We start from the raw sequence: 17,308 nt of genomic DNA on the forward strand, positions 1-17,308 counted from the left end.
AATAAAATGAAAGGAAAAAAGAGTAAATCATTTCAGAATTAATAGTAGTCTTTAGTGCATTTATGAGTGATTTATGCTTTTCTGTATTTTCCTGTTGAAAAATATTTTTTGAGAAAAATTTATGCCGGACTTTAAAAATTTTCTGTAAGATACTTAGCTTCCAAATCATATTAAAATATGAAAGGAAATAACATTTAATCTAAGAAGGCATAATAAGAGAGTACTGGAACCATTTAAAAGCATGAAATAAGTAGAATATAAAATTGAATATGTATATGTGGTTGTAGAAAACTATATGCATAGATAAGTAGAAAATAAGTGAAAATTGATCTGAGGGGATTTTTTAGTGATAGTATGAGCTTTTTTCTTTTTTCCAAGGTGTGTTCATTCCACTGTTACAATTTTTGAGAACAGAAGGAAATCAGTGCTTTAAAAAAAATGTGACTATGGTTGTATGGGCTTCCTTGGTAGCTCAGATGGTAGAGAATCTGTCTGCAATACAGGAGACCCAGGTTCAATCCCTGGCTCAGAAAGATCCCCAGAGAAGGGAATAGTAGCCTGTTCCAATATTCTTGCCTGGAGAAGACCATGGGGTTGCAAAAAGTCAGACATGACTAAATGACTAATACTTTCACTTTCATAGTTGTATAGTCCCAAAGTTAGAAAGATTTGCAATTTACTGGATTACATGACATGTTTTCATTGCTTTCACTACTTCCTTTTTTAAAAATTGCATTGAAGTATAGTTAATTTACAATGTTGTGTTCATTTCTTCTGTCCAACAAAGTGGCTCAATTATATGGCAATCCACTCTAGTATTCTTGCTGGGAGAATCCCATGGATGGAGGAGCCTGGTGGGCTACAGTCCACGGGTCGTAAAGAGTCGGACACGACTGAGCAACTTCACTTTCACTTTTCACATTCTATAGTTGATTTACATTGTTGTGTTAATTTCTTCTGTCCAACAAAGTGGCTCAATTATACACACACACACGTATATTCTTTTTCATATTCTTTTCCATTATGCTTTGTCACAGGATACTGTGCTATACATTGTTGTTTATCCATTCTGTATGTTTGTCTCTACTAATTCCAAACTCATATTATTTTCCTCCCCTCCTCCTTCCTCTAGGCAACCACTTTTTATATCTGTGAGCCCATTTTTGTCTTGTAGATACGTTGATTTGTATTGTATTTTAGATTCCCATATAAGTAATGTTACATGGTATTTGTCTTTCTGACTTTGCCTAGTATGATAAGCTCTATGTCCATTCATGTTGCTGCAAATGGCATTATTTCATTTTCTTCCATGGATGAGTACTATTCGTGTGTGTGTGTGTGTGTGTGTGTGTGTGTGTGTGTGGTGTTTGTGTGTGTATTCCACATCTTCCATGGGTGAGTAGTGTTTGAGTGTGTGTGTGTTCCATGTCTTTATCCATAAATCATTTTCTTCTGTGGGTGAGTAGTATTCCCGTGTGTGTGTGCATGTATGTGTATTCCACATCTTCTTTATCCATTCATCATTTTCTTCCATGGGTGATAGCATTCCTCTGTGTGTGTGTGTGTGGTGATCTTCCATGGGTGAGTAGTAGTCCTCTGTGTGTGTGTGTATTCCACATCTTCCATGGGTGAGTAGTGTTCCAGTGTGTGTGTGTGTGTTTCATGTCGTCTTTATCCATTCATCATTTTCTTCCATGGGTGAGTAGTATTCCTGTCTGTGTGTGTGCATGTGGGTATATTCCACATCTTCTTTATCCATTCATCTGTTGGTGAACATTGTGGTTGTTTCCATGTCTTGCCTGTTGTAAATAGTGCTGCTATGAACATACAGGTGCTTGTATCTTTTTGAATTGTTATTTTGTCTGAGTATGTGCAAAGGGATGGGATTGCTGGATCATATGGCAACTCTGCTTTTAGTTTTTTGAGGAATCTCCATACTGTTTTCCCACCAAAGGTGTGAGAAAGGTTTCCTTTTCCCTCTACAACACTTGTTACTTACAGACTTTGTCATGATGGACATTCTGATTGGTGTGAGTTGGTACCTCGTTGTAGTTCTGATTTGCATTTCTCTAATAATTAGCACCATTGAGCATCTTTCTGTGTGCCTGCCAGCCATCTGAATGTCTTCTTTGGAGAAATATCTAAATAGATGTGGAATATATATATATACATTCTGAAGTCTGGGAGTTATGCCTATTTGTCTTTCATCACTTTAATTCCAGTATTTTAAAAACACTTTCTTGAATAAGTAGTCTTCATAGGTCTGTTTTTCTTAATGAAATATGAATTTATTTTAGTTGGAAGCCTTGTTTGGCTTGCTGATGCTAAGAAAAAGTTAAAAATTTAATCTCTGAACATTATAATTGCATTTTTCACTGTTTATCAATCTTGAAATTTCCTATTTCTCTGGAGGTAGTCTAGTATAGTTCAAATAAAATGAGTTGTATAGACATGACAGCATATTATTTGTGAAAATGGCAGGAAATTGGGGTTATTTTAATGATGGCTAAGAATTTTTTTCATTTTTATCATTTGCTACTACACTGAATTCTGAGAAATTCATGATACTGAATATATTAATATATAATAACAGTATAAGCAAAGATTTTAAGTAAATGTGTAATTTTGCCAAGAATTCATTTTTTAACCTGTTATCCATGAGTGAAATAGAAACATAAGGAAATGCAAGAAGAGAGCAAAGGGCAACTTTAAATGATGTAATTTTGTTAGGAGTGGGAGCCACAGCAAGAGAACTCTGTTCTCCTTATTTTATCCTCCAGTAGGATAAGAGCGTTAACAGAAGTGGCTAAACTAATCCAGGTTAAGAAGATGAGTGAAGTAAGAATTTTTGTTCTTTTCTAGGAAAGAAATGGTAGTATTAATCATGAATCCTCTTAGATGTAGTTATTTTGTGAATCTCTGGTTAAATCTATTGAGTTTTTTGCCAAATTATGTTGACACATGGCTGAGGGTTTTTTTTTCCCTATCTTCTTTGGTCTGAAATATAATTCAGAAGCACTGTTGTATTTTTCAACTCCTGAGGTTGGTTTGGTTTGTTTCTTTGCTTTAAAGTAATTTTTTTTTAATTGGTATTCTCTATTTGGTGAGACATTCTGGCCTGGAGAATTCCATGGACTGTATAGTCCATGGGGTCGCAAAGAGTTGGACACAACTGAGCGACTTTCACTTTCACTTCTTCATACTTTAGTTCTTTAGACATAGTTTCCTTTAGTTCATTGAAGGCTTTTATTCTGTGCATGAATCGTACTCTCTTATTTATGCATATGTCTCATAATTTGGGGTTGAAAATTGAAAATTTAGAATAATAGAAAATGGCAGCTCTGCAATCAGAGCTGCCCCTGTTCCCAAGGTTTGTTGTTTGTTGATTGTTTTGCTTTTTTTGTTTAGTGATTGTCTGAACTAATTCTTTGAGTCTATGTTTGTCGTATGTGGCCACCAAAGTCTGCTTGGTTACTTTAGTGGTCAACTAATGACCTGACAGACTTCCTTAAACACCTGTAGCTAATAGGTCTCCAGTCTGCCGAGAGGCTTTGTGTACATGTTGGCATATGTCTTCAGTACATAACCAGGCATTTTACAACTTCGCCTTAGCCTTCACTTCTGCTTGTACAGAGCCTCATGTCAGTCCTCAAGATCAGTCTTGAGAGTTTAGGACCTTCTCAGGTCTTTCCTGATCTTGCACAAAGGTCTGTGTGTGCATGTGGTTTTCATGATCCCCAGAAACATTTTGGAGATTTCAAAGTCCCAGTGGACTTTCTGTTCTGCTTTAAGCTTTTTGCTTAACCATAACCTATTGTTTTCCCCAACTATTAAAACTGTTACCCACTGCCTCAGGCTACCCTGATGGTCAACAGTTGTCTTTGATTGTTTTTGACAGATACCTCCAGGGAAAAGGCTGTTTTACAACAGCAACTCTTGTCAAGTCAAATAAAAACAGCCTTCTGAGTGGCGTCTTCCAGGGACCATCAGACAGTTCCAATAATTCTCTTGGATAGGGTTTTGAAAGAACCTCATTTGCCCTCTGTAGTGGCTGCCAGACTGCTGATTTTTCTACTGTGATTGTGGTCTCTTGTTTTTAGGCCACCATGGTACTAGGGGTGGGGGTGATGGAAATAGGGTAAGTTAAAACACCATAGAGTTCTTACCAAGATTCAGCTGTTCTTGGATAGATGTTCCCTGGACTGCTGTTAAGCTGTTGGTTAATTTCCAGAGTTCTAAAAAAGCTGATTCTAACTTTTTTTGGCCAGTGTTTTTATGCTGTTTTGGAGAAGAGAATGTCAGGTCTATACTCTGCCATTTTCAGTGACATTCCAGGTTGTCTGTTAAGCCTCTCCGATGCATTTTTTGCACACTTTAAACAGTCATCTTACTTGTTTAAAAATCACTATTCATTTCCTATTGCTCTTAGAAACCAAAATGTTCATTTTTGTCCTACAAAGTCATGCATTGTCTTGCATTCTCTTTTCCTCAGTTCTTCACTCTATTGCTCTTTCCTTATTTAAAATTGCCTTCAGTCATTTAAGTGGATTTTTGTGTCACCTTCCATTTTATAGCAGGCTTCCCAGATGGCTCAGATGGTAAAGTATCTGCCTGCAATGTTGGAGACTTGGGTTCGATTCCTGGTTTGGGAAGATCCCCTGGAGAAGGGAATGGCAACTCCAGTATTCGTGTGTGGAGAATCCCATGGGCAGAGGAACCTGGTGGGCTACACAGTCCATGGGATCGCAAAGAGTCAAACGCCACTGAGCGACTAACACCACAGTTTCATAATTTAAAAAAATTATAGAGATTTTGATTGGAATTGCATTGAATATATAGTTTAGAAGAAAATTGATATTTTAGTATTTTACTCTTTTCATATATGAAAATGGCATATGTCTTTATTCAGGTGTTCTGTATATCCTTTAGTACAATTTTATCATTTTTTTCCGTAAAGGTGACATCCATCTTTTGTTAGATTTATTTGTAGGTACCTTATAGCCCGGTTATTGTATAAGGAAACTTTTTCTAATTTATTATAAAAGCTTCTGTTTTTTGTTATTGTTGATTTAATTTTAGTAAATATAGTTCTAATAGTTTGCCTGATGATTCTTTCGTATTTCCTTTGTAGACAATCATATTGTCTGTAAACAAGGATAATTTTGTCTCTTTTTAGTTCTTTTACCTCATATTTCTTGTTTTGCTATGTGATTATGAGTGTTTTATTATATTGCCTGAAAACTACAATATAGAGATAAATAGAAGCAATGATAGAAACTTTGTTACATTCCTGACTTTAATGGAAATTGCTTATGAAATTTCTCAAATGTGATTTTTGCTTTAAGTTTTGGATACTATTTTTAGTTCACTAATAATTTTTATCCAAAGAGTATTAAACTTTAATTTTTTAGCATCAATATGAATTTATATTAATGTTTTAAAGCTAAATCATTTCTTGTATTTCTGTATTTTGAAATTCCTTGGTTTTTTAATTTAATTCAGTGCACTCTAGTAGTTCTTTTACCAGTGATTTCCATTTCTGAGGTCTTTTGCATAATTTCCTTATGGAGTAGTTTTTCAACATATTCTCATGGGGCATTATTTCCTAAATTCTTAATTGTTAAGGAATGATTGATTGTCTGTTGTTTTTATCACCTAAATAACCTGAATGGTGTACTATCTCTAATAACATGTATTTCAAAGCTTTGTAGACTTTAGTCATTTTCTCTGGGACTGAATGTTTTTATTAGAAAGTACAGTAGTGTAGTTATTTTATCCCACTTCCAATGAATTACTTTCTGATTGGCTTGGACAGCTGGTGACTATTTTCTTTATATCCTTTAAGTTCTGTGTGTTTTGGTACAAATAATTTTGAATTACTTTCCCTGGAATACATTGTTACTTTTTACCTGAAATATTTAACTATTTCTTGTCATAGAATTTTATTTTCATCATGTCAATACTTTTTCTGATCCATTTGCTTTTTATCTCTTTGAAGGATTGTCTCTGTTTGCCATATCATCATGCATTCATTAGTTCATTCCAATATTTAGTGATTCCTGCTCTGTCCCAATGAAACACAGCAAAGCCACTGCCCTTTTGGAGTTTACATTCTACTGGGAAGAGAAGAGGTGATAAATGGTTAACAGATTAGTAAATTACTTGTTAGTTTAAGAAAATGAGGACCAAGAGACAGTGGAGTCGGGTAAGATGAGAGAGTTAAACAGATATTAAAGAGAGTTAAATAAGTATCAGTCTTTGTCTTTTTTTTTCATGGAGTACTTTAGTTACCTTTTTTCTGTCTTGTTTCTAATTTGTTAGTTTTAGTGGTTGTTAATGGTCTGTTTTAGTCTTCATATTTTTTCTTAGTTCATTCTTCAGTCTCCTTTTTGGTCCTTTTTTTCCTGTTATGTGATCATTAACTTTTTAAATTAATGGTCTTATTTTGAAAGAGTTTGATTGGGAAAAGCAAGAAGGAAATGGAGACGATAGAAGGGATAATGGTAGAGTTGGTGGAAATTTCCTTTTTCTTGTTGTCTTAGATGGAGATGATTTGTGCATGGTTAAAAGGAAAGAAGCTAAAGGAAAAGGGAGATTTTATGCTAAAAAATCTCAGGTGTCAAGAAGTTAAGTAAATTGACCTGTGTCACACACATAGTAGTTAGGTAATAGAGCTAGATTTTGACCCCAGAAGATCTGCCGATGTGAAATGCTGGGCTGCATGAAGCAGAGGCTGGAATCAGAATTACCAGGAGAAACATCAGTAACCTCAGATATGCAGATGACACTACCCTTATGGCAGAAAGTGAAGAACAACTGAAGAGAGCCTCTTGATGGAAGTGAAAGAGGAGAGTGAAAAAGTTGACTTAAAACTCAACATTCTTAAAACTAAGATCATGGCACCCGGTTCCAGCACTTCATGGCAAATAGATGGGGAAACAATGGAAACAGTGAGAGACTTTGTTTTTGGGGGCTTCAGAATCACTGCAGATGGTGAGTGCAGCCATGAAATTAAAAGACGCTTGCTTCTTGGAAGAAAAGCTATGACCAATCTAGACAGCATATTAAAAAGCAGAGACATTACTTGGCTGACAAAGGTCCATCTAGTCAAAGCTATGGTTTTTCTAGTAGTCATGTGTGGATGTGAGAGTTGGAACTATAAAGCTGAGCACCAAAGAATCAATGCTTTTGAACCGTGGTGTTGGAGAAGACTCTTGAGAGTCCCTTGGACAGCAAGGAGATCAAGCCAATCGATCCTGAAGAAAATCAGTCCTGAATATTCATTGGAAGGACTGATGCTGAAGCTCTAATACTTTGGCCGCCTGATGGGAAGAACTGACTGACTGGAAAAGACCCTGATGCTGGGAAAGATTGAAGGCAGGAGACAACAGAGAATGAGATGGTTGGATGGCATCACCGACATGATGGACATGAATTTGAGCAAACTCCGGGAGTTCGTGATGGACAGGGAAGCATGCTGCAGTCTCTGGGGTCACAAAGAGTCAGACACTGAGAACTGAGGTGATCTGCCTTATCCAAAATCTGTGCTTTTAAAAATGATAATTACTCCTTCTGAGAGGAAGTTTGTTTGTAATGGAATTTTAAAAGTTTGAGAGACGCAACGGAAAAGGGGTTAGTTGGAAAATTGGCAGAGCTCAGAGACTTCAAGAGTCGATTTATTTACTGGTTGGAACAGGAACACAAGTAGCTTACAGTTGAGTTGCAGTTTTTATCATGTGAAATTATACAGCTTTGCTTTCTTGTGGTTTAGGAATATATTGGGGAGATGAGTCTATTAATTTTCAACAAGATGGATGTCTGTTTGTCCAATTTTTTTGAACAGTCTTATTCCAAGGGTTTTCAACACTTCGAGAGAGGCATTAAGAAACTTATATAGTGACTTTTATAACTTTTACTTACCACAGTTATTGAGTGTATTATTGACACCAAGTTTTGATGTGGCCCAGGGATTGTAAATATTCTGTATTTTGTTACCCCCATCCATATAGATGAAATCCCTCTGAAGATGTATACAGATGAAAAACTATAATTTTGTGAGCCTTGGACTTGTTCTTTTTACACATAAACACAAAATGTGTTTTGTGCATTTTGTTTTTATTAATAAAAGTTTTTAATAGAATGAAAATTTGAGTAGTTTTTAAAAAGTATTATATGTGGCAAAATGTAGGCTAAAATTCTCCTCTTTTTTTGGTGATTTTATTTATTTATTTATTTATTTTTGGCTGTGATGGATCATCTTTGCTTTGTGTGGGATTTCTTCTAGTTGCAAGGAAGCAGGGTCTACTCTGGGAGTAGGGTCTATTCTGTGTTGCCGTGCAAGGGCTTCTCTTTGCACTGACTTGCTTCTCTTGTTGCATCGCACAGACTCTAGGCACATGGCCTTCATTAGTTGCAGCACATGGGCTCTATAGTTGCAGCTCACAGGCTCTCTAGGGTGTGGCCTCAGTAGTCTGTAGCACACGGACTTAGTTTGCCACAGCATGTGAGGTCTTCCTGGACCAGGGATCGAACCCATGTCGTCTGTATTAGTGCTGCGCCACCAGGGAAGTCCTTCCTCTGCTTTTAACTTTTGTAGAGTGAAGATTGTACCCTTGTCTGTTTAGAACTTCACCAAGAGTCTGCCATATAAGAAACTCATGTCCCCGTCCACAGTGTCACTTGTAGTATTTGAGTCACCAATTCAAGTTAGCATTTGTGTCCATAGCATTAATGGTAATTACATTGATTCCAGCTGGTAGAAGCATTTGACAAATTACTGTTTTCTAATGTGGTTACATGTTTACATATTATTATTTTATAAATTAATTTCTCTTTATTCTTTATAGTTCTGTAAGGATGTACCTGTTTGTGTATCCAAAACTGAGTTAGAAAGAAGTGTGTGTGTGTATATATAGCTTTTAAAAATTGTGTGTAGAGTTTAGATTATCCATTTTCAGAATGATTAAGGGCATTTGCTTCCCTGGTGGCTCAGACTGTAAAGAGTCCACCTGCAATTCAGGAGACATGGGTTCAATCCCTGGGTCAAGAAGCTCCCCTGGAGAAGGGCATGGCTACCCACTCCAGTATTCTTGCCTAGAGAATTCCATGGACAGAGGAGCCTGGCAGACTACAGTACATGGGATTGCAAAGAGTTGGACAGGACTGAGCGACTAAAATACAACAACGGACATTTACAAATACTTCCTATAAAAGGAGGGTATTGAGTATGATACGATGAGAACTACCATTATGTGCTATCCTCTCTAATACATAATGATTTGTTTATTATGTATTAAATTCGTATAAATTTGTGGGTCTGTATCCCTGACTATTCTGTTCCATTTTCTTTCTTTCTCTAATCCTGCTTCATTGCCTTTTTATTTCAGTTGCTCTAGCAGTATAATCTGTTTTGATTATATAAAATCAAAATATATACTGGAGTGAGTTGATATATATATATATATTTGATTAAATATAGTAGGACAAAGAATAAGAAAATTAATATTTATTGAGAGCTTGCTGTATATTAAGTAGTGCTCTGTTTTATATGAATTAGTTCATGTGATCATCACAGTAACACTAAGTATTAACCATATTTTATCAAGTGTAAGATACTTTGATGCTTTCTTGATGTTATCAGAAAGTGTCAATGAAAAAATTTCATATACTACATTATTGCTTCCTGGGAAACAGCTGTTCTTTCAAGAAGTCATCAGTTTCTGAGGTTAAACTGAAAAAATCTGTCTTTAGAATCAATGAAATAGATTTTCATTATCTTCACAGTGGAAGAAACAGGCAGTTTGTCTAAGAAGATAACATAGTTAATTGGCTTCATAGCTCATATGTTTGATTGAGATCTTCTAAATTTATTATTACATTTATTAATTTTCTAAGCATTTATTGTTGATATATAGCAATAGTTATTTTTGCTCTAGGTTCATGGTAAATACCTTTTTTTCAGGGAGTTGCCCTTTGCTGCAGATAGGTCATCCCCAAGTTACGTTTACAATTATTGGGTAGCCCTCTCTAACTGGGTCCATCTCTATAGTCCTCCCATCAGATGACTCTCCCTGCAGGAGAGTATCCTTCCTGACCCTTGGCTTATTCATGAGACTTGTTTTGACCAGTGTAGAATGTGAATGGAAGTGATAAGCTATATCTGAGCAGAAGCTTTTGAGAGTCCTCTGATTGAGTCATTCCTTTTTTTCCTGTCTGCCATCTGAGCAGCATGTTGCAGATAGGGACTGTACTTTCAGTCTCAGTCCTGGAATGAAGACAGTGTGGACCTATAGCCATTCATAGTGGACAATGTAGTATGAGCAAGAAATAAACCTTTGTGTTGTAAGCCATGAGATCTTCATGTTCTTTGTTGATGCAGAATAAATTAGTGAAAGTTGGTCAGTAACTCTCTGAACCATGAACGTCCAGATGTTCAAGCTGGTTTTAGAAAAGGCAGAGGAACCAGAGATCAAATTGCCAAAATCACTGGATCATGGAAAAAGCAAGAGAGTTCCAGAAAAACATCTATTTCTGCTTTATTGAGTATGCCAAAGCCTTTGACTCTGGATCACAATGAACTGGGGAAAGTTCTGAAAGAGATGGGAATACCAGCCTACCTGACCTTCCTCTTGAGAAACCTATATGCAGGTCAGGAAGCAACAGTTAGAACTGGACATGGAACAACAGACTGGTACCAAATAGGAAAAGGAGTACATCAAGGCTGTATATTGTCACCCTGCTTATTTAACTTCTATGCAGAGTACATCATGAGAAATGCTGGGCTGGAAGAAGCACAGGCTGGAATCAAAATTGCTGGGAGAAATATCAATAACCTCAGATATGCAGATGACACCACCCTTATGGCAGAAAGTGAAGAGGAGCTAAAAAGCTTCTTGATGAAAGTGAAAGACGAGAGTGAAAAAGTTGGCTTAAAGCTCAACATTCAGAAAACGAAGATCATGGCATCCGGTCCCATCACTTCATGGGAAATAGATGGGGAAACAATGGAAACAGTGTCAGACTTTATTTTTTTGGGCTCCAAAATCATTGCAGATGGTGATTGCAGCCATGAAATTAAAAGACACTCCTTGGAAGGAAAGGTCTGACCAACCTAGATAGCATATTAAAAAGCAGAGACATTACTTTGCCAGCAAAGGTCCGTCTAGTCAAGGCTATGGCTTTTCCAGTGGTCATGTATGGATGTGATAGTTGGACTGTGAGGAAAGCTGAGCACTGAAGAATTAATGCTTTTGAACTGTGGTGTTGGAGAAGACTCATACAGTATTTGTCTTTTTATGACCGACTTGACTTAGCATGGGCTTCCCTGATAGCTCAGTTGGTAAAGAATCTGCCTGCAATGCAGGAGACCCCAGGTCGATTCCTGGGTCAGGAAGATCCCCTGAAGAAGGGATAGGCTACCCACTCCAGTATTCTTGGGCTTCCTTTGTAGCTGAACTGGTAAAGAATCAGCTTGCAATGTGGGAGACCTGGGTCCGTTCCCTAAGTTAGGAAGATTCCCTGGAGAAGGGAATGGCTGCCCACTCCAGTATTCTGGCCTGGAGAATTCCATGGCCTGTATGACCCATGGGATCGCAAAGAGTTGGATATGACTGAGCAACTTTCACTTCACTTTTCACTTAGCATAATGTCCTCAAGTTTCACGCATGTCAGAATTTCCTTTCTTTTTAAGGCTGCATAGCATTCCGTTTTGTGTCTGTATCACATTTTGTTTATCCATTCATCTATCGTGCACACTTGGGTTTTTTCCAGCTTTTGAGTGTTGTGAGTAATGCTACTATGATGTTTGTGTCCAAGTGTCTTTTGAGTCCTGCTTTTAGTTCTTTTGTGTATATACCCAAGTGGAATTGTTGGGTCATATGGCAATTATATTTTTGAGGTACCACATTGTTTTCCACAGTGGCTGCACCATTTTACATTTCTGCCAGCAGTGAACAGTGGTTCCAGTTTCTCCACATCCTTTCCAAAACTTTCAGTAGTTACTATTGACTTTTCTTTTTTTTAATAATAGCTATTCTCAGGGATTGGGCTTCCCTGGTGGCTCATATGGTAAAGAATCTACTTGCAATGCAGGAGACCCAGGTGTGATCCCTGGGTCAGGAAGGTCCCCTGGAGAAGGGAATGGCAACCCATTCCAGTATTCTTGCCTGGAAAATTGCATAGACTGAGGAGCCTGCTGGGCTACAGTCCATGGGGTCGGAAAGAGTCAGACAGACTGAGTGACTAACACTTCATTTCACTCTCATGGTAGTGAGGTAATATCTAATTGTGCTTTTGATTTGCATTTCCCTAATAATTGTGCTTTTAGTTTGCATTTCCCTAATAATTGATGATGTGGAGCATCTTTCATGTGCTTATTGCTCATGTGTAGATCTGTTTTGGAGAAGTCTCTGTTGAGGTCCTTCTGCCCATTATTAAGTTAAGTTGTAGGAATGTATTCTGGTTATTAGCTAAATGACTTTTTCTTCTGTTCATTGGGTTACCTTCTCACTCTGTTGATTTTTGTCTGATGCACAGAATTTTGAACTTTGATGAAGCCCAGTTTATCACATTTTCTTTCATTGTGCTTTTGGTGTCACACCCAGTAAATCATTGCCAGATCCAATGTATGAAGCTTTTCCCCTGTTTTTTCCCCCAAGAGTCTTAACTCTTCGGTTTAGGTCTTTGATCAGTTTTGAGCTAATTTTTGTGTATGTTATAAGGTAAGTATTTGCTGTTAAAGTCACACTGGCTTACAGTTTTCTTATTCTGTTCTTATCTGATATTTGTGTAGCTCTCCATCTTTTTTTTTTTCTTTTCTATAACAGTGCTCTCCAGTTGTAATATGGAGACCCCTGGGTGTTCTCAGGATCCTTTCATGAGGTCTGCAAAGTCAAAACTATTTTCATAGCGATCCTAAGACATTAATTTGCCTTTTTTCACTCTCATTTTCTTTTTAATGTGCAGTGGAGTTTCCCAGATATTGCAGTACATGTGGATTGCAACAAATTGAAGACAGCAGTATGAGAAAACCCAACAGTCTTCAGTTAGACTTGCAAAGATAATAAAGCATTGCCACTCTTCTTACTAAATTCTTTTGTAAAGTAGTTATTTTTCATAAGACTGTTTTGAATATGAAATGGGTTTATTGTTATTTTTCGATGAATTAATAGATATTTAAAATTCTCTGTTTTACTTTGTAATATGGTAAATATTAATAGGTATAACTCACATAAACAGAAGTTCTTTGGGTCCTTAATAATTTTGAGTGTAAAATTGTCCTGAGACTAAAACATCGGATAGCCTTTGCTTTAGAACAGTTAACAGAAAATATGTTCCTTTAAAATATTTTAAAATACACAGTAATATTTTGCATTTGGTCCTTAACTATTTATTTCAGTTTCTTCCTTTTTTAATCTATTTCAATTTCTACATTTTCAGCCAATTTTGGTTATTTTTGTTTTCCTAAATTAATCATTCATTTTTTTAGGAATTCAAATTATATTTGTAGAAGATTTTAATAATAAAATACTTACCAAAAATCTCTTCTGAACTTGTAATTATGTCTCCCCAACCCCCCACCATGTTGTTTATTTGCTATTTTTCTCTCTTTTTCCTTGATGAGACCTGGCAAAAGTTTGCCTATTATACTACCTTTTACAAGAATTAACTTTCTGATTATTGGTCCTTCAGTTATCTTGTTCTATTTTGTTTATTTTGTTATCTGTTATTTCCATACAATCTTTGTTTTTGTCTATTCTTTCTTACATTTATTAGTGGAACATCTCTTTTGTTTCCTAAAACATTTATTAATGGCTATAAATTTTTCCATAGTCCTGCTTTGCTTGCCATAGGCTTTGTTATTTGCTGACCCTCGTTGTATACTTTTTAACAAGGAACTTATAATTTTTATTTTGATTCTCCTTTTCTAACGCAAGAATCATTTAGAATTGTAATTTCCAGGTATCTGGTTTTTTCCTTTCTGTTTGCTGTTATTGATGCTAATGCATTTTGCCTGTGAACATGGTCCATGTGAGACTTCTGCTTTTTGTAATGGCTTGACATTTTCTTCATGGCTTAATACAAGTTTTGTGACTGATCCAGGTATATTTCAAATTTTCTTTAAAGTATGGCACATACTTGTACTGTAATAAACACTTATAAACATATATATGAATATATATTCATATTCATGTGTATAGTCATACATTCAATTATTTAATAGACACAAGCAAGTTGCCATCTGTCATGACAATCTTTTTTAATTTTTTTGAAGTGTGACTACCTTTAGGTGGGGCATGTACTCTGGTTAGCTATAGTTTCTGCCAGTCCCTACTGATTACTTACTATAGGCTGCATCTCTCAGGCTCCAGAATGAGTTTCCATTCCCTATCCAAACTTAACTATATTGTTAAAGTCTGTACCCTTTCTCACTTGTTATCTATTCGATATTTTTCTGAGGATGGTATGGTAGCTTACCACGATGGTTACAGTTTGCTGGTTTCTCTTTTTAAATAAATTTTATACATTTAAAACTGTTAATTTTGTAAAGATTCATTAGTATCTTCTTGGGTTGTTCCATTTTTGCCTTGACTTAAGATTTGTTTAAATTAATATTGCTCTGTTCTTCCTTTTTTTAGCCTATTTGTGCTGTGTCTCTTATCATCTCTTTATTTTCAGCTTTTCTGAATTCATCCATTCATTTACTTGTTAACTTTTGTTTGTATCTCTTGGATATAGCGGTGTTTTGTCCTTGTCTTTTAAATAAGTGATTGTGATGTTTGGACTTATTCTTGTCATTTTGTATTTCTTGTTTACCATGCTTTCTTACTAGTCTTGCTGCTGCTAAGTCACTTCAGTCATGTCTGACTCTGTGCGACCCCATAGACGGCAGCCCACCAGGCTCCCCCGTCCCTGGGATTCTCCAGGCAAGAACACTGGAGTGGGTTGCCATTTCCTTCTCCGATGTGTGAAAGTGAAGTTGCTCAGTCATGTCCGACTTAGCGACCCCATGGACTGCAGCCTATCAGGCTCCTCCACCCATGGGATTTTCCAGGCAAGAGTACTGGAGTGGGGTGCCATTGCCTTCTCCGCTTATTAGTCTTACTTATGTCTTATTTTTCCTTCTGGTTGTTGGATTAAGGTTTTGCTGCTGTGGCGATGGTGGCTGTTCCATTTTACCTCCAAGAGTTTCACATTCTGTTGTTTTAATGTTTACCCTTAAAATTTCAGCACAGTAATTAATTAAACTTATATTACTCTAATAGTGATTAGAATATTCACATTCTCTCAATCAAAAACCTTAGCAAGTTTTTCCCTCCTATTTTCTCTTTTTCTGCTAGGTTGATTGCATCTGAGATTTTAGTAGGTTTTTTTTTTTTTTAGCCATTCATTCATTGTTGATTTCTGCATCCTACTTCTTTGTATTTCCAGTGGTATTTTCTCGAGTAATTCTTTTAGAGAGTATCTGTGGGTGATAATCTTTAAATCCTTGAAGATCTACAGATGTCTTTATCTTACCTTTACTCTTGAAAGATAGTTTGGCTACATATAGAATTTCAAGTTCAAAATTATTTTCCTTCCAAACTTTAATACTTTGTTTTCCTTTTATCTCATTATTTCCAAGTGGAGGGCCCTGGTTTCAGTCCAATTCTTTGTAAGTAATCATCATGCTCAGCTTCTTTCCCAGGTGGTGTTAGGATTTTTCTCTTTATCCTTGGTGTTGTAAACTTTGAGCAGTCATGTGTTCACTTTTCTTAATTAAAGGCAGAAATGAAATCTTTTAATATGCCTTTTCCAAAAAAGGTAGAATGTAACATGGGTCAGCTGCACTGCTGCTTCTAATTCAGAAACGCCAATTAATTCGTCTTTGTCTTGTGCTCTTTGTATCCTTTACATCAGAACATGTAGTATCCTGGGAACCATACCCATCTTTTCTGGCATTCAGCCTCTGGGCAGTTTTGGTTTCTAGTCTTCCGTCTTCCTCAAGTTTCCAGTCTGTTGACAGTATGCTTCCTTATTTTCTAGCATGATTATGGATTTCTTTACTGTCATTCCATGGGTTTGGAGAAAGAGGAGGCTGCAGCATGTATTAATCTGCCACTTTAAACCAGAAACTTTGCATTGCTTTCCTAGCTCTGAGATCTTGAGCAAATTGTTTAATCTCTTAGTTTTAGTTCCATATTAAAAAAAAAAACTCTATAATATCTAAATATTTTAAGAACCAAAAATACCTTAAGTGCCTAGTACATTGCATGCACAGAATAGAAGTATCATAAATAGTAGCTGTGAGTGCATGCTCAGTCGCTTGTTGTTATTGACTCTGCGGCACTGTGAACTGTAGCCCTCTAGGCTTCTCTGTCTGTGGCATCCTCCAGGCAAAAATATTGGAGTGGATCTGCCCGATATTCTGGGATTGAACTCATGTCTCTTGAGTCTCTTGTGTTGGCAGGCGGGTTCTTTACCATTAGCACCACCTGGGAAGCCCAAATGGTAGCTGTATTGCTACAAGAAAAATAATATCTTCTTTGTGTGCAATAGCTGTCATCATTAATCACTAGCCATCTGAAAGTTTCTTGTGCTGTCTCCATGCCACTTTGTGGTAGACTGTTGAATTTGGTAGCTTTTAAGACTTTTTAATGGAATCTTGATCTTCATTTTGGGTTGTGGCCTTTAACTCGGAATCATTATATTAGAAAAAATTTTTATAAAAAAGGCAGTAATAACCATAATTATATTTTTGCATTGTTTTATTTGATTTCTATACAATCTCATTGCACCCTTTTTAGTCATCATTTTTAACTGACAATTTCTGATTAGGAAATGGTAAAAGCTTTACTTCTACATTTGCTATTAAATAACAGAATTAGCTTTCTGTTTTTCTAAAACCATATGCATCTTTCTCATTCACGGACAAACTTTGATATTGCTTATTCTAGCTTCACCATAAAACCATTAAAAAAAAAGTTTTTTCTTTATTTTCCTGTTGTGTTTCAGTGTGTGTAGTCAGACAAAAAGCAATAATCCCCCATCTCATTCTTGGATTTATCAAAAACTGAAAATAAAATAGATCAGATCACTTTCTGAAACAAAATTACTTTATTAGTTTAGTAATAATTTGAGGCTACTTTAAAGATAAGGAGCAGCATTTGGGAGAAGATTCATTTCCTGCCTTTGGGTTTTATCTGTAAGAACTACATCTTCAATGTCAAGAGATTGTGTATGTATAACTGGAACTCTAATAAAGTCTGTACTGGGAATACTGCACACCTGACTCAGTCATTATGATTATATATTAGGTGCCAAACTGTTG

At 36.2% G+C, this 17,308-nt stretch overlaps 1 protein-coding gene across 11 annotated transcripts in view; it reads left to right on the forward strand.

The window, feature by feature from the left end:
• The window catches only part of NSRP1 (nuclear speckle splicing regulatory protein 1), a 57,980-nt gene that overhangs the window by 8,404 nt on the left and 32,268 nt on the right, over positions 1-17,308 (forward strand). Inside the window, exon 4 of one of the 11 annotated variants that reach the window (XM_042255466.2) lies at positions 5,999-6,205. The exons of the other annotated variants lie outside the window; for them this stretch is intronic. Coding sequence (XP_042111400.1) covers positions 6,179-6,205 — 27 coding nt within the window. The 5' untranslated portion in view covers positions 5,999-6,178. The remainder of the gene's footprint in view (positions 1-5,998; positions 6,206-17,308) is intronic. 11 annotated transcript variants of the gene reach the window in all.

Source organism: Ovis aries, chromosome 11, assembly GCF_016772045.2.
Source record: "Ovis aries strain OAR_USU_Benz2616 breed Rambouillet chromosome 11, ARS-UI_Ramb_v3.0, whole genome shotgun sequence".
NCBI classification, from domain to species: domain Eukaryota; kingdom Metazoa; phylum Chordata; class Mammalia; order Artiodactyla; family Bovidae; genus Ovis; species Ovis aries.